The sequence below is a fragment of the Balaenoptera physalus genome (genome assembly GCF_965194825.1).
Source record: "Balaenoptera physalus genome assembly, chromosome: 10".
In the NCBI taxonomy this organism is placed as follows: Eukaryota; Metazoa; Chordata; class Mammalia; order Artiodactyla; family Balaenopteridae; genus Balaenoptera; species Balaenoptera physalus.
In genome coordinates, this window is record NC_138889.1 from 86,380,414 (window position 1) to 86,405,827 (window position 25,414).

General features: G+C 36.8%; 1 protein-coding gene across 15 annotated transcripts in view; it reads right to left on the reverse strand.

Annotated features, from left to right (window-relative positions):
- The window catches only part of DCDC1 (doublecortin domain containing 1), a 471,016-nt gene that overhangs the window by 368,803 nt on the left and 76,799 nt on the right, over positions 1–25,414 (reverse strand). For all 15 annotated transcript variants that reach the window (XR_014267934.1, XR_014267935.1, XM_082476590.1 and 12 more), the window contains exon 7: positions 14,088–14,181. Coding sequence is in view for 13 of the 15 variants with exons in the window: in XM_082476590.1 (XP_082332716.1) it covers positions 14,088–14,181 (94 nt within the window). In the remaining 2 variants the exon portion in view is untranslated. The remainder of the gene's footprint in view (positions 1–14,087; positions 14,182–25,414) is intronic.

Consider the following 25,414-nt stretch of genomic DNA (forward strand, 5'->3'; position numbering starts at 1 on the left):
GCAAGGACTTGGTTAAAAAATTACATAAATACTGAAGCAAGTTTAGCCCAACAAAACCTAGGTGTGAAGATCATATATTCATGAATGTAAAAGAGAGTCTATGTTTTAAAGACTTCAAAAGGGAGTTTTTGACATATAAAGAGTCTATGAGCAGATTAGACTGCTTTGTGAATGTTCATATCACACAATTGTGCGTTCAAATACTTAATAAAAGATGACAGTGATCCAATTATAATGGGAGTTCTCCAACTGCCACTAAAAAAACTTTTTAAAATCAAGCCTTAACAAAATTCTTAATATTCTCTATGGATCAATCGTAGAAATATAAATCAGTGATTAGTTAGCAGGGTTTCTTTCTTTTGTTTTTTGTTTTTGTCCACGCCACCCAGACCACAGCAGTGAAAGCCCAGAATCCTAACCACTAGGCCACCAGGGAACTCCCAGCACTTTTTGTTTTTGTCCAAGAAATGAGAGTAGCTAGTGCTCAAGTTCAATGTCTGGAAGTCACTTAGAGGACACTGAGGGCCATGTCTAAGGTACCCTGGAACCAAAGCAAAGTCACAGAGAGCATAGTCCCAAGGAAGGTTTGAAGACTTTTCCTGAGTGGCATCTTTCCTACACAAAAGGGCTCTTAACTGGCTGCCTTTGTGTATTTCAATCTAGAGAAATTTCAGGGCTGATTAATAACCACCAGCATTTGGCATCCTTCTTCAGCAAGAGACCTAAATTTTTACGTTTCATAAAATTTGAGAAGTAAAGGTAAATGGTAAAGGGATCCAAGGATTGAAGCAAGGCAAATGTACTTAATTTTAAAGAAGGTAAGTTTGATCTTTATTCCCTGAAAAGTTCTAGGGCAGATTATAAAATGGTTTGTGAACACTTTTAGAAAAATAAACAATAATCATTAGGACCCAACATGGGGTAATTCGCATACTAAGCAAATATTTAATGTGCAGAGAGGGAGACCCATGGGGAAATTCCCTCCATGGAGCTTGACATCTCTAACAGCAACATATAATCATTATTGCTTCCAGTGGAAAGCAGATCTCAATAGACTGTGGCTACCATCTATTGTCTTTAAGCAACGTACTGCTAAGTCTGTATGTCCCTTCCCAGATAAATGGGCGTATCTGCAACAAGGCAGGAGAACGTAGAAGGTCTGCAAGCCTCCTGGTTAAGTCCTCTATTTAGAATTCATGACTGCTTTCTTTTGATGCTTCTCTTTAAAAATGATAGAGAAATACGTCACTCACTATCCAAAACAAGACAAAAGAAAGTTATAAGTGGATGCTTCCCTAGCTTACAATTTCTTTCCTGGAGAAAGTAATATAAGGAATCAGAATGAACACACACACATATAGTTGTCCCTGTATGGGACTTGACTGTAGGCTGCAGGCTACATACCCTTCTGAGTTACACACTTTTAACTAAGAAAGCAATGCCATTTACAGGGCCCAGACCATCTGCACCATTGCGGAATTCCACATTCAGCACAGCAGGAGAAGTACTAGCAACACAAGGGTAGTACTAGGCATTTTAGGGTATAAAGGGAGAGGGAAGCATTTTGACTAGACTCTCTCAAAGTCCTGAAATTTCCATTTACATCTAAAGGAATCTAAGTACAATGCTTCACCAAGAAGGGCATCATCCCCAATTTTTATAATATTTTATTATAACCCCTCTACATTATTTAGACCTGGGTTAAACATGGGAATAGAGAAGACTACTAAATCTCTGTCCTCACGGATCTTACAGTCTAGGGGACAGGTCGATATTAAATAACTCCTCAAGCAGTTTTATTAATTACAGTTGTGACAATTACTATACACAGGGTGCTATGAATGTAACAGGGATACCAGTTCTAGATAAGGGAGGAAGTGGGACAGGAGCAAGCCAATGTTGGGAAAGCTATTCAGAAGAAGAAATATTTAAAATAAGACCTTAAGAAGAGCAGGAAAAACAGCTTGCAAGGAAGACAGGGGAAGAGAATCCAAGCAGAGGAAACATATGGTAAGGTACTGGGGCATGAAGGAGAATCAAGTGTTTGAGGAACAGAAACAAGAAAATAAAGTGACTTGAGCACAGAGATGAAGGGGTCAGTAGTACAAGTGAAGATGGAGAAGCTGGGTAGGGAGCAAATCATGAAGGCCCTTCAGGCCATGATAAAAGTTTACGCATTGATTCAATAGGAGCAATTATGACAGACTAAGCTCACTTTTTAAAATAGTGTTACTAGAGTGAGGCAATTAGAAAATTGTGTTTAAGTTGGAAATAGGTGAGCCTATAGATTCATAACTAAATGAACAGCCATATTCAGGGAAAACTAATATAAATCTGAAGCAGGGACCCTATTAGCATGCTAAAGATCTCTGTCCCTAATCATGGGCTACTTAACATTTTTATCAATAACTTGGATAGTGGTAAAGTTGGTATTCATACAAAATTTACAAGTGAAAACAAAGATAGGAGAAATTGTTAATCCCTGGGTGACAGATTAAATATCTGAAAAATCTTGTAAGGCTAATCTACTAAATAAAAACCTTGTAAGTAGAAATTTAGTAGCTATCAATGTATAAAGTTCTGTTCACATATCTAAAAAATCAGCAGTACAAGTACAGGATAAGGAAGTAGCCTAAAAGCAAATTGTAAGCAAAAACTTGGGGGCTTTAATTGACTTTAAGTTCAATTTAGGTCAATGATATGATGTATGTAAAAGAAATAATAATGCAAGTTTAGGCTAAATAATGATCTGAAAAAAAAAAAAAAGAGGAGGTGGGGCTGCTTTGCTCATCATTGATTAACCTGGAAAATTGTGTACAATGTGGGGTCAACAAAGAGGAATACCAAAAAAACTAAACAGAACAAAGAGTTACCAGGATGGTGAGGGGTCAGAGAAATAGATGGAGAGACTGGAGATATTTAAAGTGGAGAAGATTTAAATCACACTTGTTCAAATATTTAAAGGCAGTCATAGACTGAGAATTAATTTGCATTATTCAACTCCAGAAGACAAAATCAAGACTAACGGTAAAAGTTTAAAAGTTATTAGATTTTTAAAATTAAATTAGAGCTATCAGAAATAGAACAAGTAGTGGCTGGATGGACACTTATTGGAGATGATTTAGAGGAGATTCATGACAAAGTGAGGTTTTGGTGATGACCAAAGATGCTTCTAATGCTGAGATCCAAAGTAAATCAATCAACAACACTATTCTAAAGCAGCTATCAAAAAAAAATGTAGTCATGGGCTTCCCTGGTGGCGCAGTGGTTGGGAATCCGCCTGCCAATGCAGGGGACACGGGTTCGTGTCCCGGTCTGGGAAGATCCCACATGCCGCGGAGCAGCTACGCCCGTGAGCCACAACTACTGAGCCTGCGCGTCTGGAGCCCCTGCTCCGCAACAAGAGAGGCCGCGACAGTGAGAGGCCCACGCACCGCGATGAAGAGTGGCCCCCGCTCGCCGCAACTGGAGAAAGCCCTCGCACGGAAACGAAGACCCAACACAGCCAAAAATTAAAAAAAAAAAAAAAAAAAAAAATGTAGTCATTATCATTTGCTTTTTACACTGCACTATGCATCTAATAATGCATACACATCTTCAGGCTTTTAAAGTTCTATGGAATACGGCAAAATACTATTCAGAGTGGTGGTGAATCACTGAGTGACAGCACTGAGAATTAGCAACAAAAAGTAGTTAATAGTGGGTAATTTGTACAAATTTAATTCAACAAATAATTTTTTTGAATTTTAATTCACTCATTCATTTAAAAAGTGTTTTTCATCACTTACTCTAACAAAGATTATACTTAACAATTATTATTTAAATACTAATTTTTTGCGGGTCTATTACATGCTCAGTCCCATTGTAGACATTAAAAGATTTTTGGAGTTTTTTTTTTTTTTTAAGTATGAGAACAATATCTCTCTTTAGTTAAAGAGATAAGTCCTACACATGAAACAGAGATATAAACAGTGTTATGTATATATAAACAAATGTTATGACATATGGTACAGACATATGATATCAAAAGAAGTTATAAGAGGTATTAGTAAACAAAATAATGCTTGAATGTCAGGATATAGAGTGTGAAGACTGTCCTGATGTAAAGTTTTGAGCAAAAAAAAAAAAAAAAAAAAAGGATATTTTAGGAAGATCACTCTTTGGCCACACAAAGGATTAAGATTTAGGAATAGAATTTAGTCTAAGTAGTAAATAAAGACAATGTGATAATATTTATGAAGTATGAATAGCTATCTATATTTGGTATCTATTGCCACAATAATGCTGCATAACAAACCACCTCAAAACTCAGAGGCATAGAACAACAAATATTTATTAAGCTCAAGAGTCTACAAATTACCTGGGTGGTTCTGCAGGTCATAGCTGGGCTAGATCACATGTCTTGGAATCAGCTGGCCATCTAGGATGACCTTGGCTAGACAACTGGGATGAAGCGGTTCTGCTCCACTTGTCTTTTTTTTTTTTTTTTAAATAATTTCTGAAGTAAAATTCACATAACATAAAATCAACCATTTTAAAGTGAGGAAATCAGTGGCATTTAGTACGTTGAAAATGTGCGACCACAGCCTCTAGCCAGTTCTGACAAATTTCCTTCATTCCAAAGTAAAACCCCTCATACATTAGTTTCCCCATTGTCATCTCCCCTCCAGCCTTAGAAAACATGAATCTGCATTCTATCTCTATGGATTTATCTACTCTGGATATTTCAAATATAAATGGAATCATGCAACATGGTACCTTTTTTGTCTGGCTTTTTTCATTTAGCATAATGTTTTCAAGGTTCATCCATGTTCTAGCATTATCAGTACTTCATTCCTTTTCATGGCTGAATAACATTCCATTCTATGTATATACCACAATGTATTTCTACCTTCATCTTTTCATGGATGTTTGGTTTCCACCTTTTGGCTATTATCTACACTGCTGCTATAAATATGCATGTACAGGCACATGTTTTTGATTATTTTCAATTATTTTGGGGTATACATTTAGGAGTAGAATTGCAGGGCCACATGGTAATTCTATGTTTACCTTTTGGAGGAACCACCAAATCGTTTTCCAAAGTGGCTGCACCATTTTATGTTTCCAATATCCAAAGTTTCCAATTTCTCCATCTTCACCAACTTATTTTCCATTTTGTCTATGTGTGTGATTTTTATTTTATAGTCATCACTAATGTGTGTAAAGTGTTACTTCATTGTGGGTTTGATTTGCATTTCCCTTATGACAAAGGATGTCGATGTGCTTCTTGGCTGTTTGTATATATTCTTTGGAAAAATGTCTATTTAATTCCTTTGCCCATCTTTTTAATTGAGCTGTTTGTCTTTTTGTTGTTGAGTCTAAGAGTTCTTTATGTATCTAGGATATTTAACTGTATCAGATACATGATTCGCAAATATTTTCTCCCATTTGGTAGGTGGTCTTTTCACTTTCTTGATAATGTCCTCTAATGTACAAATTTTTTTTAAATTTGAAGAACTCCAATTTACCTATTTTTTTCTTTTGTTGCTCATACTTTTGGTGTCATGTCTAAGAATCCATTGCTAAATCCAGGGTCATGAAGATTTACCTCTATGTCTTCTTGGAAAAGTTTTATGCTTCTAGCTCTTATATTTAGGTCGTTGATCCACTTTCAGCTTGTTTTTTCTTTTTTTTTCGTATATGATATTAGGTAGGGGTCCAACATTAGTCTTTTGTATGTGGATATCCAGTTGTGCCAGCACCATTTGTTAAAGAGACTATTCATTCCCCATTGCATGGTCTTGACACCCTTTTGAAAGTCAATTGGCCACAGATGTATTGGTTTATTTTTGCACTCTTAATTCTATTCCATTGGTCTATATGTCTCTGCTTGTGCCAGTACCACACTGTTTTAATTACTGTAGCTTTACTTGTGGTATGTTTTGAAATTGGGAAGTATCAGTCCCCCAAATGCAAGGAGTTAACAAAACTCAAGGTTAAGGGCACAATTCTCCACAAGACTGCCCTCCCTCTGACCAGCTGCCTACAAATTCTGGGGTCTTCACTACCACCTTAGGGTCAGTATTTTGCTAGAATGTCTCGTAAAACTCAGGATAGTGCTATACTTAGGGGACCAAGATGGTCAGGAACCCTGAGAAACACATGAGTAATTTTGGAGAGAAAATAACACAAAAATATTGAGACTTATGGAGGGACCCTGACTAGGTGGCTTCATGCTTTGATGATGCTTTAATATGCAAGGACTATGTGGGTTTTTTGTTCATTTGCTTGCTTGCTTTTTAACCTTGGTGGTGTCTGGCAACTTACATTGGGTCATGTAGTGGAATTTTCAGTTTTATATTTGTGCTCTTACTGAAGGGACTGTACATGGAGAATAGGGAGGTTGGCCTGAAATTTTTAATAAGCAAGAACTGTGTAGAATTTTGAGCTTGATGGATTACAGCAACTGAATGCAGCTGGGATTATTTTCCACTAACCTTGGCCTTCAGAAAATGCTAGCCCAGGGCAAGGATGGGGTTACTGTGCAGGCTGCAGCTACTGGCACTTGAACTAGGCAGTGAAAGTCACCTGATACTGCAGGCAAGTCTGAGATTGGGATTAGATCATTTTAGGCATTGGAAGGGAGAACAACAGTTGCTGTTTTTCTGTGTTTTGCAACTAAATCTGCAGGTTAGGACTTTAAAGTTTAGTGGCAGCTGGGTTTTAGCTGCTACAGTGAGGTTCTATTATTAAATTGATAGTACCATGCCTAGATAGGAAGCATTAGGTCCCATGCCTCAAATTCTGTTCTCCATTATGTTATTTTAAACTACATTCTGGGCCAAAAAGGAACTGTGGACGAGCTAACCTTAGATTTGTGTGGCTCGTCCACAAGCTTTTAAAGTAAACTCCACCAATTCAGGTTGACTCTAAGTTTATTTATCACATAAATGTTGACCATGGTTCTAATTGTCAGAAACCCAAACTATGGCTTCACCTATAGAAAAGTAGTAGATTTGTTATAAAAAGAATGCTTTGTCTTCTTCAGTTAAGTAGTGAAACAACTCAAAGAAAGGATTACAAATCTAGGAATCAGATTTGTTAAAGGAATCAAGAAGAAAGTAAAGTGGTTTTAAAATATGCTTCAATCTTACAATCAGAACAAAGCAGTGTGTGCATGAAAACAAATAAGATGGCTTATTTAGCTCAAGGAGGAAAGAGATTTCCTTAGAATAAATGTAAACGTCTGATCTGAGAACACATTCGACAGATATGAAAAATAAAAACTAAGATCGTGAAGGCCAGGTATGAGGGTACGGGAGGTACATCCAAGTCTAACTACTCTTAAAGAGGTTATTATAAAAGGGGGGTATATTTTAATTGCTACAAAATCAGAAATAAGAAATGGGGCCCCAGTGAAACCTAACAGAGAAATCTCATAGATAAGATCTCAGAGAGCAAATCTTCTCTGGAGAGCAATTCCCCAGAGAAGGCAGAATCCTGAATATTGTGAAGAGGTGGCATTTAGGTTACAGATAAATTAATAGCAAGAGAAATCAGAGAATCTCTTATGAGGATGGAATAGTTATACAAAGAGTGCACATAAAATCTGAACAAACTGGAGAGGGGAATACTAAGAAGATTAATATAAAGTACTCCAAAAAAAAAAGTATTTGGTGAACTCCGAAAATTTATGGGCCTAAGATTAAGATTAAGAAAAGGTAAAGGCAAGATGAATTACATTACAGGAGATCCAGGCAGAACAAGAATAAATCAAGGAGTCCAGATCTAAATTAGACGTTGGACTGTGGGAAAATACATCCTGGGTAGGATTATTTAACTCAGGGAGGCGAAAATGGATAAGACTGGTTTGAACAAAGGATGCTATTGACAAACTTGGAATTTATTGACTTCATACCTCTCACTATGAGAGACCCTGCAAGGAAAAAAATAGCTAGAGAAATATGTTAGAAAAACACAAGTATGGATCAGAAAGCAAAAAGAAGGTAAAAGAAAAGAAAAACCTCAACTGCTGCAAACAATGCAGCCCCAAGTCTGTTACAGGAGGGAATTTTTCTGAAAGGAACAGGAGTTCAGTAGAGGCAAACCCTGGAGGCAAATCCTAAATACTGAAGAAAAGGATGACAGAAACGTTAACTCAAGACCAGGAGCATTCAAAAACTGAGGAAAGGGGCTTCCCCGGTGGCGCAGTGGTTAAGAATCCATCTGCCGATGCAGGGGACACGGGTTTGAGCCCTCGTCCGGGAAGATCCCACGTGCCGTGGAGCAACTAAGCCCGTGCACCACAACTACTGAGCCTGCGCTCTAGAGCCCGTGAGCCACAACTACTGAGCCCACGTGCTGCATCTACTGAAGCCTGCGCACCTAGAGCCTGGCTCTACAACAAGAGAAGCACCACATTGAGAAGCCCCAGCACCGCAATGAAGAGGAGACCCCGCTCACCGCAACTAGAGAAAGCCCGCACGCAGCAATGAAGACCCAATACAAACAAAAATAATAAATAAATAAAAATTAAAAAAAAAAACCTGAGGAAAGACCATGTCTTCAAGAGGAAATGGCAGTACTGTTGGCCCTCACTGGGCACCTAAGAACATGAGCCTCAGAAACATAAACAGTTCCTTCAATTCAGAGATCCACTGAAAGTTATTCTCCAGTTGGAACTGATGTGGAGATGACGGGGAAGCTGTGTCCATCAAGCAGGTTTCTTAGGCCAGAGGTCAGTACAGCAGTCACCGGGACCCAGGATTGAAATTAATGCTTCCAAGGCAAGGTGGACACCATGCCACTAGATAGGGCCCGTGCTTGGTTCAGCACGGGGTCCGGAAACACAGGACTCAGAGGGAAAGAAACATTAAGGTGTTTGGAATATTTTACAAAGGCAAATAACGGTAGAGTTATTTTCGTAAGTCAAACAAGTCTTTATGACTGGGGCTACCACCAATGTAAATTTCTAAATGTTGCAAGAGTGCAACACTCTCAGTACTCTCTGAGAATAATAATAACAGCAATAATGATGATAATGTTATATAACATTTACCAAATGTCTGGCACTTGTTCTAAGGACTTTACACAGACTTCACTTAATCTTTACAACAATCTATTAATGTAAGTATTATAATCCCTATTTTACAGATTAGGAAACTCACTCTCAGAGAAATGAATAACCTGTTCAAGGTCATACAATAAGTGGCATAACTGGAATTTGAGTTCTGGCTCCAAAATCAAAGCACTTAACCAACACTTTATGAAGCCTCTTTGAGAGAGGAGACAGTGTATATTGGTCAATTTTTCCTGTAAGATATTATAAATACATAATGCTATAATGAATGTCTTGATGGGAGATTGCTTCCCACTGAGTTATGTCACAGGTCATAGACTCTGCTCAACAGTATAAACTGTCTGGCATCTTGGAAAGTCTGACATGAAGAATGCTTTCTCTTCTTTGCCTTCCTTCACTTAGTCTCTGCTATGGTCTTTGGCAACAAGCACATGGGTCTGGATCATGCCAAACAGGAAACAACATTTTGCTTGGAATGGCCACATGAGAAACTGGGGATTGGATTCTATTCTGAATGTGCTGGGTGTGGGACTGATGTGATCATCTTTTGGTTCAGTCGGAAGTAGGAAACATGAGAAAGTTGGTGTAGACCCAATTCAACTTCTGAAGCCCTGAGAGATGACACCCACTGCAGGAGCCCAGACAGTAGCTGTTATAGGAATTCCAGCTCAGACCAGGCATCCAGAAGCCATCTGGCTGATACTGGAAAGAATAAAATAGGAAGGACTTCAATTTCTTTGAGTTTTAATTTGAGAAGTTTGAACTTTTATTGGATTTTAACTCACAAAGGTAAGATTATTTGATTATGAAATTCACTTTGTGGACTTTAAACTTTTGGATTTTAACTTCTTTGAAATCTTATTCTTCAAATTTGATTTCTTTACAAAAAATTGATAATGGGCAAGAGAACATGCAAATTCAGGGTATGTTATTAGAATTTTGTAATTGAAATATGTTAATCGTGTCAGTTGATCTCATTGTAGAATCTCTGAAGAACTTGTTTAAGAATATATAGCTATTTCGGACAGCTAATTTGAGGTAGGAAATGGAATAGAAAATGAATGTTTTGGGGTTTCCCTGGTGGCGCAGTGGTTGAGAATCTGCCTGCTAATGCAGGGGACACGGGTTCGAGCCCTGGTCTGGGAGGATCCCACATGCCGCGGAGCAACTAGGCCCGTGAGCCACAACTACTGAGCCTGCGCGTCTGGAGCCTGTGCTCCGCAACAAGAGAGGCCGCGATAGTGAGAGGCCCGCGCACCGCGATGAAGAGTGGCCCCCGCTTGCCGCAACTAGAGAAAGCCCTCGCACAGAAACGAAGACCCAACACAGACATAAATAAATAAATTAAAAAAAGAAAGAAAATGAATGTTTAGTGTTCCATAGCATGGCTTTGGATCCAATTTAATTAATGTACTATTCTAACTCATTTCAGAATCTTCTAGGGTAAATTTCATACTACCCACCATGATCTAGAAGGTTCCACAAAGGAGCGGGGTTTGGTTATTGGAACAGCAGCATCATAAAGGTCCTAAGAGACTGAGTATCTCCTTCCACAAGAGGGAGAGTGCCTCCCCTGGTTCACCATAATGTAATAATTAAGCTAAAGAAGTTAAGATAACAAAAAGTTGGGGAATGTTTGGGGGAATAAGAGTGTTGTTATTAAACAACTTCATCAAACTCTGATACTATCTACATGTGTTCTGCCACTACTATGTGCTTCTGTAACATCGGGTAGCTCATATATGATTAGTAAACAGGGGAATGATGTCAGTAAGATATAGAAGTTTGGTTGGTGAATATGTGCTTTTTCCTAGGCAAATGAGGCCAACAGAGTAGGAGTAGAATTCTATTCTTTAGCAGGGAAGATAAAAGACGTTAGCTTGGCTGTTGCACCGGGGCTCCCTCCCCAGAAAGGTGCACCCTATGCCTTGCATTACTCTTTGTGGGAGTTTTGCTTCCTCCTGTGCCTTCTTTAAAGAAGCCCCAAACCTGGCTCAAACCTCTAGTTGACTTTCGTCTGCATTATCTCACATTCTATTGTTTTTGTGCAGCTTTAATATCTTCTGAAGCAGCATTCTGAGATGCCTACCTAGGCTATTTATATTATCTCCTAAGTTAATACTTATTATTTTAGTTAGTATTCTCATTTTAAAAGTGCATAGACTTTGGTCTTCCTCAAACCCATTTTTCTCACAGCACCATTATTTTTGAGGGTGTAATTTTGCAGAATGCATTTTTCACACTTATTTTATGCTCTAGCAGAAATGCTGTACCAGCATGTTGACCATATATAGGAATACGGCACCTTTACACAGTGGGTAGCTCTCTTATACTCTCAAAAGAATTGATCAACATAGGAGCCACAACTAAAGAACTTTTCCACATGTAACAATATAAATTTCTTTGTTAAAATCTTCTATGGTTTAGAAATTTAAAAACACAAGTGATTTGCAAATCCTACATGTTTTTAAAGGTTTTACTAGACTTGATAGAGTAAAAAAAGTGGTTTAATGTCATGTCAAATGTACTCATTTCTCACAGCACAGGAGGAACAATTGAAAGTATATCTAATCCCCAAAAAAGAAGCAACAGATAGGAGAAAATCTTTTCTTTTGTACATCTGTTACTTTTAGTTCTTGGTAAAATTACGCTTCTAATTTGTGCTTAAAAATAATAGATAATTGCTATGATATTAATATTAAACATTATTAAATGACTTTTTCTGATCTGATACAGAGCAAGTAATCAAAAAAAAGTCATATATCAAATCAGAATGTTAGCATTTATTTAAAGTGAAAGATAACTTTCATATAATACTTGACCTTTCCCAAGTTAAAGTTCAGAAGACTATCAGACATAAAAGTTTAGGGATCTCAATCATTTGATGCACAAAATTATACTAACAAACAAAGAAAAAAGAAATCCAGAAACCTAATGTTAAGTGACTAGGGTGCTGCACACTGGAAGTTCCTCCAACAGGATTAGCTTCTTTAAGTATTTTAAGTCCAGTGAGCTTGTTATGCTTCCCCATGTTAGTAGTTGCATAGGCTAATTTCAGCTGGCATAAGCTTCTATAAGTATGCAAAAACACAGGGCAAGGCATGCATTAAAATGTGATAATAGCACACTTCTGGGAAACGTGAAGCATGAGGCATGAATCTGAATGCCTCTGGCATCCATGAAGTCTCACACCTCAGAGTCAGAACTTTTCTGTTTTGATAAGTAATTCTGTTATACCACATTTGGGAAGGGAAAAAAAAAAATCAACTTTCTAAATTTAATCTTTCATCTTAACCAGGGTTCCTTAGAGTTTCAACTCTAGCAATTTAGCCAAATATAATTTTTTAATTCCAGGTGAGATGGAAATCATTCAAAGCTAGACAGGGTCTTAAGAAAATGCATTATTTATTTATTTTATTAATGCAAGTTTAAGAGCGATTATATAATATTGTTTATCATAAAGAAAATTTAAGCCTATGTGATGGGGGAGGGGACAAAAATATAAGAAGGAAGAAATCAACTTAATAATGTTACTCTCCCCACTCCCCCAAAAAAGACCATAAGGAAGGATTCTCTGTGATACTTATGTCTTAGAGGTAAATAACTAATGCTTCTAGATAATGGGTAAGTGTCTACAAGTGCTTTAAAATCTTCAGATGAAAACTCCTAATAAAATGAAAAATAATGCTCATATCTAATAGAAACATTAAAAATAAAGAAAAATAGATTTGGTTTCTAAATACACACACACATATATAATACTTAGTAAAAAAAATTTTAAGAGTTATAAACAGTAAGTATCAAAATATCACAGTGGTCACTCAATAGTATTAATTAAGGATGATAAAGCCAGGAAAGTTTGCTTTTATACAATACAAGCAAGAATATTGGAGACAAATGGGAGTATCCAGTAGAGCTATATCCCAAAATCACTTACAGTTGTCTGGATCTAGCCTTGCAGTTAAGTATGCTACTTAAGGTTTTGGTCCTCTTCAGGTATATGAAGTTAAGGTTTAAATGAAGTGATAGGACCATACAGTAGTGCATTTAATAGTGTTAATTGTGGCACTATTAAAGTAATATTAATTACTACTAAAGAAATAAAAAGTAAATTTTTTAAATAGTAAAAAGTAAAGTAATAGTAGTAATTACTACTGACAGTAATTTAATGATGTGAAATCATGTATTTTTGCTTTCAAAGACTGGCAAATCAGCGCCTTAAGAAATAAAGAGGGAGGTCTCATATTTTGACAAAGACATACAATAAAATTGTTTTAAAGCACATTTCATGACTTTTGAAAAACCTCTAGAAGTTAACCAAAACATTAAAAAAACTCTGAGCACAGAGTAGCACAATTTCTTGTCTTTCTCTTTTGAAAGCTGTATACCATAGATATTGTTAAATATGAAAATATATCAATTACTTTTGTTCATTAAGTTATGGCTTGCTAAGGTTAAAATACCCATCATTTTTTTAAAAATCTAAGCTTGTGCTGTGCTTAGATGACTGTTCGTGACCCCCCCAAAATTCATATGTTGAAATCTAATCCCTAAAGGGATAGTATTTGGAAGGGATTAGGTCAAGAGGGTGGAGCCCTCATGAATGGAATTAGTGTCCTTATATAAAAGACCTCAGAGAGTGCCCTTGTTCCTTCCACTATCTAAGGACACAGTGAGAAGACAAGCATCTATCAATCAGAAAAGGGCCCCCAACAGACAAAGAATCTACCAGTGCCTTGATCTTGTACTTCTCAGCCTCCATAACTGTGAGAAATAAATGCTTAATGTTTAAGCCACTTGGTCTATGGTATTTTTGTTATAGTAGCCCAAATGGACTAAAACATGATGAAATAAAAGATTCCCCAAACCTTAATACTCTTTCATGATTTCCCTTCATATAAGAATGACATGTTATAATTAAACTGGTTTTTATATCTTTTCCTTTTAAATGTATAAAGGAAAAACAAAATTATGTAAATGCCTTTTGAAATAGTATCACATAGCTTACAAAATCTTTGCCACTTACCTTTTGAAATATCTTTAATTTTCCTGCCATACAAATCATAAAGATATCTGGCTGGTGAATTTAGGTTCATTCTCACTGTGCAAATATCTAAAACCTACACAGAAAAAAAAAAATACCTTATAAATAATTTATCACAGTTAGCTCTAACGAAATTGAATACACATTTAAAGTCCTTTCTCTACTATATGGGTATTTTAAATTATATTATAAAATAAAATTTGATGATTTATCAAACATTTCTAACATATGAAATGGAAAAAGGCAGTTAAAATGGTTAGATTCCAATTGTACTTTGAGCACACACACAAATATTAATAAAAGGAGAAAGGAGATGTAAGGAATATTAAAAAGTAGTTATATATTATTTAATAAATGGTAGAACTCTGGGAGATTTTTATATTATTCCTGCTATTTTCTATATTTTTCATTTATTTTACAATGGGGAGGATATTATGTTTTAGATGAGGTTTTAAGGTACTTTCCTTAGCTTTTAAAGTCTTTCCAAGTATCTGAAAATAAATTATAAATATAGTGTGATCACAGTTCACCTTGATAACTTATGTGCTTTGGGTACTAAAAAATGGAATTAATAAACCACATTTCAAGGTTTTCCATGAGCCTGAGTTCGAAGAACTTCACGTTTAATGGTTTCTAATATGCTAAAGCCCTTCTCTTAATATTTTAATTTCTCAACCTGTTCTTTTTTTAAATTAATTTTATTGGAGTATAGTTGCTTTACAATGTTGTATTGGTTTCTTGCTATACAGTAAAGTGAATCATTCGTACATACATGCATATTCACTCTTTTTTGGATTTTCTTCCCATTTAGGTCACCACAGAGCACTGAGCAGAGTTCCCTGTGCTATACAGTAGGTTCTCATTAGTTACGTATTTTTTTTTTTTTAAGATTTTTAGAAATTTCATGTAATGTCTGAAAAATTTATATTAACATATTTCCATACATATTTCCATACAAATACAAATATAAGATTTTTAGAAATTTCATGTAATGTCTGAAACATTTATATTAACATATTTCCATACAAATAACCCAATGAAAGTTTAGTATTAGTTGTTTTGTTTGTTTTTTTATACTGCAGGTTCTTATTAGGCATCAATTTTATACACATCAGTGTATACATGTCAATCCCAATCGCCCAATTCAGCACACCACCATCCCCACCCCACCGCAGTTTTCCCCCCTTGGTGTCCATATGTCCATTCTCTACATCTGTGTCTCAACTTCTGCCCTGCAAACTGGCTCATCTGTACCATTTTTCTAGGTTCCACATACATGCATTAATATACGATATTTGTTTTTCTCTTTCTAACTTACTTCACTCTGTATGACAGTCTCTAGATCCATCCACGTCTCAACAAATGATTCAATTTCGTTCCTTTTTATGGCTGAGTAATATTCTATTGTATATATGTACCACAACTTCTTTATCCATTCGTCTGTTGATGGGCATTTAGGTTGCTTCCAGGACCTGGCTATTGTAAATAGTGCTGCAATGAACATTGGGGTGCATGTGTCTTTTTCAATTACGGTTTTCTCAGGGTATATGCCCAGTAGTGGGATTGCTGGGTCATATGGTAAATCTATTTTTAGTTTTTTAAGGAACCTCCATATTGTTCTCCATAGTGGCTGTATCAATTTACATTCCCACCAACAGTGCAAGAGGGTTCCCTTTTCTCCACACCCTCTCCAGCATTTGTTGTTTGTAGATTTTCTGATGATGCCCATTCTAACTGGTGTGAGATGATACCTCATTGTAGTTTTGATTTGCATTTCTCTAATAATTAGTGATGTTGAGCATCTTTTCATGTGCTTCGTGGCCGTCTGTATGTCTTCTTTGGAGAAATGTCTATTTAGGTCTTCTGCCCGTTTTTGGATTGGGGTGTTTGTTTCTTTAATATTGAGCTGAATGAGCTGTTTATGTATTTTGGAGATTAATCCTTTGTCCGTTGATTCATTTGCAAATATTTTCTCCCATTCTGAGGGTTGTCTTTTCGTCTTATTTATGGTTTCCTTTGCTGTGCAAAAGCTTTGAAGTTTCATTAGGTCCCACTTGTTTATTTTTGTTTTTATTTCCATTACTCTAGGAGGTGGATCAAAAAAGATCTTGCTGTGATTTATGTCAAAGAGTGTTCTTCCTATGTTTTCCTCTAAGAGTTTTAGAGTGTCCAGTCTTATATTTAGGTCTCTAATCCATTTTGAGTTTATTTTTGTGTATGGTGTTAGGAAGTATTCTAATTTCATTCTTTTACATGTAGCTGTCCAGTTTTCCCAGCACCACTTATTGAAGAGACTGTCTTTTCTCCATTGTATATCTTTGCCTCCTTTGTCATAGATTAGTTGACCATAGGTGCGTGGGTTTCTCTCTGGGCTTTCTATCTTGTTCCATTGATCTATGTTTCTGTTTTTGAGCCAGTACCATATTGTCTTGATTACTGTAGCTTTGTAGTATAGTCTGAAGTCAGGGGGTCTGATTCCTCCAGCTCCATTTTTTTGCCTCAAGACTGCTTTGGCTATTCGGGGTCTTTTGTGTCTCCATACAAATTTTAAGATGATTTGTTCTCGCTCCGTAAAAAATGCCATTGGTAATTTGATAGGGATTGCATTGAATCTGTAGATTGCTTTGGGTAGTATACTCATTTTCACAATGTTGATTCTTCCAATCCAAGAACATGGTATATCTCTCCATCTGTTGGTATCATCTTTAATTTCTTTCATCAGTGTCATAGTTTTCTGCATACAGGTCTTTTGTCGCCCTAGGTAGGTTTATTGCTAGGTATTTTATTCTTTTTGTTGCAATGGTAAATGGGAGTGTTTCCATAATTTTTCTTTCAGATTTTTCATCATTAGTGTATAGGAATGCAAGAGATTTCTGTGCATTAATTTTGTATCCTGCAACTTTACCATATTCATTAATTAGCTCTAGCAGTTTTCTGGTGGCAGTTTTAGGACTCTCTATGTATAGTATCATGTCATCCGCAAACAGTGACAGTTTTACTTCTTCTTTTCCAATTTGTATTCCTTTTATTTCTTTTTCTTCTCTGATTGCCGTGGCTAGGACTTCCAGAACTATGTTGAATAATAGTGGTGAGAGTGGACATCCTTGTCTCGTTCCTGATCTTAGAGGAAATGCTTTCAGTTTTTCACCATTGAGAATGATGTTTGCTGTGGGTTTGTCATATATGGCCTTTATTATGTTGAGGTAGGTTCCCTCTATGCCCACTTTCTGGAGAGTTTTTATCAGAAATGGGTGTTGAATTTTGTCAAAAGCTTTTTCTGCATCTATTGAGATGATCATATGGTTTTTATTCTTCAATTTGTTAATATGGTGTATCACATTGATTGATTTGCGTATATTGAAGAATCCTTGCATCCCTGGGATAAATCCAACTTGATCGTGGTGTATGATCCTTTTAATGTGTTGTTGGATTCTGTTTGCTAGTATTTTGTTGAGGATTTTTGCATCTATATTCATCAGTGATATTGGTCTGTAATTTTCTTTTTTTGTAGTGTCTTTGTCTGGTTTTGGTATCAGGGTGATGGTGGCCTCATAGACTGAGTTTGGGAGTGTTGCTTCCTCTGCAATTTTTTGGAAGAGTTTGAGAAGGATAGGTGTTAGCTCTTCTCTAAATGTTTGATAGAATTCACCTGTGAAGCCATCTGGTCCTGGACTTTTGTTTGTTGGAAGATTTTTAATCACAGTTTCAATTTCATTACTTGTGATTGGTCTGTTCATATTTTCTGTTTCTTCCTGGTTCAGTCTTGGAAGGTTATACCTTTCTAAGAATTTGTCCATTTCTTCCAGGTTGTCCATTTTATTGGCATAAAGTTGCTTGTAGTAGTCTCTTAGGATGCTTTGTATTTCTGCAGTGTCTGTTGTAACTTCTCCTTTTTCATTTCTGATTTTATTGATTTGAGTCCTCTCCCTCTTTTTCTTGATGAGTCTGGCTAATGGCTTATCAATTTTGTTTATCTTCTCAAAGAACCAGCTTTTAGTTTTACTGATCTTTGCTATTGTTTTCTTTGTTTCTATTTCATTTATTTCTGCTCTGATCTTTATGATTTCTTTCCTTCTGCTAACTTTGGGTTTTGTTTGTTCTTCTTTCTCTAGTTTCTTTAGGTGTAAGGTTAGATTGTTTACTTGAGATTTTTCTTGTTTCTTTAGGTAGGCTTGTATAGCTATAAACTTCCCTCTTAGAACTGCTTTTGCTGCATCCCATAAGTTTTGGGTCGTCGTGTTTTCATTGTCATTTGTCTCTAGGTATTTTTTGATTTCCTCTTTGATTTCTTCAGTGATCTCTTGGTTATTTAGTAACGTATTGTTTAGCCTCCATGTGTTTGTCTTTTTTACGTTATTTTCCCTGTAATTCATTTCTAATCTCATAGCGTTGTGGTCAGAAAAGATGCTTGATATGATTTCAATTTTCTTAAATTTACTGAGGCTTGATTTGTGACCCAAGATGTGATCTATCCTGGAGAATGTTCCGTGCACACTTGAGAAGAATGTGTAATCTGCTGTTTTTGGATGGAATGTCCTATATATATCAATTAAATCTATCTGGTCTATTGTGTCATTTAAAGCTTCTGTTTCCTTATTTATTTTCATTTTGGATGATCTGTCCATTGGTGTAAGTGAGGTGTTAAAGTCCCCCACTATTATTGTGTTACTGTCGCTTTCCTCTTTTATAGCTGTTAGCAGTTGCCTTATGTATTGAGGTGCTCCTATGTTGGGTGCATATATATTTATAATTGTTATATCTTCTTTTTGGATTGATCCCTGGATCATTATGTAGTGTCCTTCCTTGTCTCTTTTAACATTCTTTATTTTAAAGTCTATTTTATCTGATATGCGTATAGCTACTCCAGCTTTCTTTTGATTTCCATTTGCATGGAATATCTTTTTCCATCCCCTCACTTTCAGTCGGTATGTGTCCCTAGGTCTAAAGTGGGTCTCTTGTAGACAGCATATATATGGGTCTTGTTTTTGTATCCATTCAGCCAGTCTATGTCTTTTGGTTGGGGCATTTAATCCATTCACGTTTAAGGTAATTATCGATATGTATGTTCCTATGACCATTTTCTTAATTGTTTTGGGTTTGTTTTTGTAGGTCCTTTTCTTCTCTTGTATTTCCCACTTAGAGAAGTTCCTTTAGCATTTGTTGTAGAGCTGGTTTGGTGGTGCTGAATTCTCTTAGCTTTTGCTTGTCTGTAAAGCTTTTGATTTCTCCATCAAATCTAAATGAGATCCTTGCCGGGTAGAGTAATCTTGGTTGTAGGTTCTTCCCTTTCATCACTTTAAGTATATCATGCCACTCCCTTCTGGCTTGCAGAGTTTCTGCTGAGAAATCAGCTGTTAACCTTACGGGAGTTCCCTTGTATGTTATTTGTCGTTTTTCCCTTGCTGCTTTCAATAATTTTTCTTTGTCTTTAATTTTTGCCACTTTGATTACTATGTGCCTCGGCGTGTTTCTCCTTGGGTTTATCCTGTATGGGACTCTCTGCGCTTCCTGGACTTGGGTGGCTATTTCCTTTCCCATGTTAGGGAAGTTTTCGACTATAATCTCTTCAAATATTTTCTCTGGTCCTTTCTCTCTCTCTTCTCCTTCTGGGACCCCTATAATGCGAATGTTGTTGCGTTTAATGTTGTCCCAGAGGTCTCTTAGGCTGTCTTCATTTCTTTTCATTCTTTTTTCTTTAGTCTGTTCTGCAGCAGTGAATTCCACCATTCTGTCTTCCAGGTCACTTATCCGTTCTTCTGCCTCAGTTATTCTGCTATTGATTCCTTCTAGTGTAGTTTTCATTTCAGTTATTGTATTGGTCATCTCTGTTTGTTTGTTCTTTAATTCTTCTAGGTCTCTGTTAATCATTTCTTGCATCTTCTCAATCTTTGCCTCCATTCTTATTCCGAGGTCCTGGATCATCTTCACTATCATTATTCACTATCACTATCATTATTCTGAATTCTTTTTCTGGAAGGTTGCCTATCTCCACTTCATTTAGTTGTTTTTCTGGGGTTTTTTCTTGTTCCTTCATCTGGTACATAGCCCTCTGCCTTTTCATCTTCTCTATCTTTCTGTAACTGTGGTTTTTGGTCCACAGCCTGCAAGATTGTAGTTTTTCTTGCTTCTGCTGTCTGCCCTCTGGTGGTTGAGGCTATCTAAGAGGCTTGATGGGAGGCTCTGGTGGTGGGTAGAGCTCAGTTACCTATTTTATACACAGTAGTATATATATGTCAGTCCCAATCTCCCAGTTCATCCCACTCCTCCCTTCCCCGCTTGTTAACCATAAGTTTGTTCTCTACATCTGTGACTCTATTTCTGCTTTGCAAATAAGTTCATCTCTACCATTTTTCTAGATTCCACATATAAGAGATATTATATATTTGTTTTTCTCTTTCTGACTTCATTCTGTATGACAGTCTCTAGGTCCATCTCTGCAAATGGCACTCTTTCATTCTCAACCTGTTCTTGATATAGCCCTTATAAAGGTGTAACAATCATCTTTCCAACATCAGGGAAGACTTAAACATGTATCAGTTGGAGAGAAAGTTCTACTCACAAGATGAGAAAAATTAAAGTAACAGAGGGGAGTTGGGAAGTATCAGGAACCTGAGGGCGGGCTTTTATCAGGCTTTTGGAAGTGACTCCCAAAATATGAAACTTGCCACATTCATTTAAAAGTCCATAATATATTCCAAATCCAAACCAAAAGTACTTTGTCTTCCATTCTTACTGTTCATAGCTGTAATATATTGCTTTTACATAACCAAGAACTGCTGAAGGACAATGTTCATTATATGATTATATTTAAAAATTTTTCTGATTACTCCATTTCTGCCCACTTTTATCCCTATTTTAAAACTGGAGCCTGTAATCCTAGCCCTAGCCCAATCAACCCATTTTCTTTGTGACAACAGACATATTTAAACAGCTTAACGTATATGTAGAGGCAAAATTGTACTTTCCTTTCAGTCTGGAGAACAACTTTCAAACGTTGTGACTCAGTTGGTTTATCATCCTAATTGCTGTATCAAGGGATGTGTTGCATTTAAAAGGCAAATATTTAACTGATTAATTTAATCTGACAAATTGACCTTTACTGGATTATATCAGAGGTTCTCAGCCTTTATTCTACCCTTGAACATGACCAATAATTTTCCCACATGCCACATACTCCCAAGGGCATTTACAGGATTGTGTGTGTTTCTTGTACTCTAGCTGCAATCCAGAGCTTTGGGCAATGTTCAGAAAGTATGTATTGCTGCTGTTTTTCTCAAAACCAAGAAGACTATTCGTGATTAAAGATAAAGTTATAGGAATAATCTTGAACCCTCTAATTTAGGAGGGAAATATTCACAGTAGCTTTAACTAGCTTTACCTAGTTAAAAAGCAAGGTACTTGCAATGTACTTCATAAGTGACTGCAAGCATTGTCATGTGGAGCAAATCCACTGACCTCCAATCTGCCTACTTGAAGTGTGTCAGTGCAGGAGGACCAATGTCACGTGTCCTCATAAGTCAGACACAGTGCTCCCTAACTTAGAATGGCCCTCTGATATCACTGTCCCTACCTCTCTCCAGCCAACTTGCCCATGGCTGGGACTGGTCCTTGCTACCCAAACAAATAAGGTAATTAATAACTCTGGCAACTCTCTAAACCTTACTCTTCCTGCCTTCCCTCCTAACCTCTTGGGTTAATTTCTTTAATGACTGCTACACACAAGTTAACCTAGGTCTCCCATCTAATGCACTCAAACTTTTATTAAAGATGTTCAGAAAACAATATTCGAAATATAAGAGAGGAGGTATCAGGAGAAGAAACTGCAGTTTGGTCTGTGACTTGAGACAGAAAGGATAGTGGAACATACAGACTGACACTGGCAGGGGATCTACACATTTTTAGTAATTAACACAGTCTCTGACTAGAAGAATTCTTCTGTTCATCACTTTCTTCCATGTGACTCTGTGCCCAAAGATTATCTTTTACCATCACCAATGACAAAAATACTCAAAGGAGTTAACTCAGTATGCATTCTTCCTTAGCCAGTCACCTCTGAATACTACTAAGACTCTACAGTTGGTCCCACAGACCCTAAAGAGATGCAACCCCCTCCTCAGGATCACCACATTCTTCATCTTTCCATTTTTTATGTTTAGCTCTCAATTTCTTAAGATTACAAATCTATTATTTAAAAGTGCAACGAATCCCCTTTAGTACAAATTATATCCCCTAGTTACTAGTGAAGCTTCAAATACCTAAATATCCTCCAAGTTATAATTTACCAATTAAACTAAGTAAAATATGAGCTATTTAAAGGTAGTCCCATTTACTTCAACTAAAATTTCTATGATTTTTAAAATTATCTCAAATATTGCTGCCTTTGAGTCTTAAAAGAATTAGCCAAGTAAAATCACACGGCTTTTCAACTCAAAGATTCTTCTTTTCATTGCTAAAACATCAGTAAAAATGTTTGTGCAAGCAAAGTTTTAAGAGTTAAATGAGTTTAAAAACTGGCAATAGAAAATCAGATATATTAGAAATTAATAATGCATCAACAACACTGTCATTCTCTCCTACTTTCAGGATGAAAGATCCTTGCAGTGTTTAAGCAATGCCAACCTTCAGTAATCATTTTCTCACAGTAAATTATCAGTGGTATGAATTAGTATCAATATAAATTTCTGTCAAAAGCCCTGAAATGAAGCCTCTACTTGTAAGGTCATTCTTAAAATTCACAATTGAAAAATATTCAACAGTGCCAACTTGCTATAATATTAAGGTTAATTAAAATACCATTTCCACTAATCTGTACCTGTTAAGCTTGTTAAAATGTTTCTTTTTTGTTGTTGTTGTTAATTTCTCATAGCTTAGGTTGTAGAGAACTCTTCTGATACTGAAATCTAAAAACCATCATGCTATAAAACCAGACTCCTCTTGATGAGCACCTGGGAAGAGATTTTCCGCAAACTCTTTTTAGCTGAGGTCATTTGTTTATAGTTTTGGGAGTCACCTCCATGCCCAGACACATCTGGTGCAGTTTGCAGCTTCCGGAATGGCCACCATAGAGGTGGCGTGGTTCCACAGTCTACAGCCTCTGAGTTTGGTTTAGCACTACCCAAACGTCCAGGTGAGAGAGTATGCTTAGTGCAACATAACCCCAGGCCGAGTGAGCTGAGTCTACAAGCCATCAGTTCAAACAACGTCATCTTCCTCAAACACAGAGAACCTTGATATCTTTTAACATATTTTTATGAGTCAAGCCCAGAAATGTAAGCCCAGATTTAGACCTCCCTACACAATCTCTTCAAAGGATCCTCTAAAGCAGGGGTCAGCAAACTACACACACCATGGGCCAAATTCTGGCCACAGCCTGTTTCTGTATGGCTTGTGGGCTAAGAATGGTTTGTATGTTTTTAATTGTTAAAAAAATGATCCAAAGAAGAATAATATTTTGTCACACTTTTACAGTATATGAAATTCCTATTTCAATGCCCATAAATAAAGTTTTCTTGGAAAACAGTCACTGTTCATTTATACATTTTCTATGGCTGCTTTTATGCTATGCAACAGAGTTGAGTGGTTGCAACAAAGACTTTATGGTCTGTAAGATGAAGAATATTTACTGTCTGCCCCTTTACAGAAAAAGTATTCCTACTCTCGGTGTACTGCATCATCATTCACTTAAGGTTCTATATTTTCAACTTCTTCATCCATTTCTAAAACCTTTGCATTGTGCACTCTGAAAACGCTCCCCCGCCCCCTCCGATCAACAAAATCGACTAGACCCTTAACCTCTTCTAAAAGAAAATGAGCTTTCCCCTGAGTTCACTCCTTTCCTCAGAGCCCTCTCAAGTGCTGGGAATTTAGTCTCTCATATCACACAATCTCAAATTTGGGAAGTGGTATTACTTACAATGTTATTTCAAGATAATTTCTCCCCAGCCCTCTTATCGAACAAACAAAACAAACAAACCCTGTCCCCCTCAGCATCCTGACCTTCAAGTGCACCATCTCTCCTCGGTCTACTCATTCTTCCTCATTCATGGATAACCTTTGCCACAAGTCCTAACCCTGGGTGACCCTTATTGTTTACTCTCTGTGTGCACACCAAGAAGCCTGGTGCTCCTGGAGAAAGTCACACAAATGAACACAGCCTTATCACTATTACTCATAGTCACCAACCTCCATGGTTCCTCAATACTGCCCAGTCACTTCTATTTCATATCTTTGGTCAAATCTCTCCTTTCCTTGCCACAATAAATATTTCAAACTATCTCTGCTGTGTTTTTCTCCACCCAGCCTCCCCTCCCCTACTTCCCTTCTTGTTGTCAGCAGATGGAATGTCCTCCTACATGAGAGAGAAAACTGAAGCTTCATCTTCCGGCTACCAAAGCTACAAGCCTACCTACTTCTACACCCATCCTCTTCTTTACCCTCTAGTTGTATTACAGGAGTCCCTGCTCCTATCTAAGGCCAATACTACACCTATGCTTTCAGTTATGTTTGCTGTCAGGTTTTAAGGCATGATATTTACCCATCATTTCTTGTATATTTAACTACTCCTTCCCAACTAGATTTTTCCCACTGACACTTAAACATGATCAAGTCTTTCCTATCTTAAAAATTAAATCCTCCCATACTCACATCTCCCTCTAACTATTCTGATGCACAGCTAAATATCTTTATCATTTCTCTGTTTCCATTTCCCTTCTTCCCACTCATTCTCAGGCCACTCCAGTCTGGCTTTCGGTATCATTTGACTGAAATAACTCTCACAAAGATTACCAATGACTACTACATTGACAAATCCAAAGGACATTATCTTAATGCTCATTAATTTTGATCTTTGAATAGCATTTGAGCACTTCCTCTTTCTTTAAACTTCTTTTTTTCCTGAATTCTGAAATATGATAATCCACTAATTTTTCTCCTGCTTTTTGTTTTGTCTTCAGAGGCTCATCCTTCTCTATTTATTCACTAGAGTTCTTGAAGATGGTCCTAGCCCTCTTCCTGCCTCACTCTAAATTCTCTCTTAAGGCATTCTAATCAATGCCCCAATGTTTCATTTTCCATCTACATACTGACAACTTCCAAACTGGTATGTCTATCCCTGGAATCCTCTGAGCCTCAGACCAAATAATACCTATTCAGTATCTCCACTTAAACAGATCAAAGATCCCTCAAAATCAACATGTCCGAGACTGAATCCCAGCTCTTCCCCTTCAAGGCTAGTCTTCTTCCAGCATTCTTTGCCTTAGGGAAACATACCTCCTCTATCTAGATATGCAAACCAGAAACTGCAAAATCAT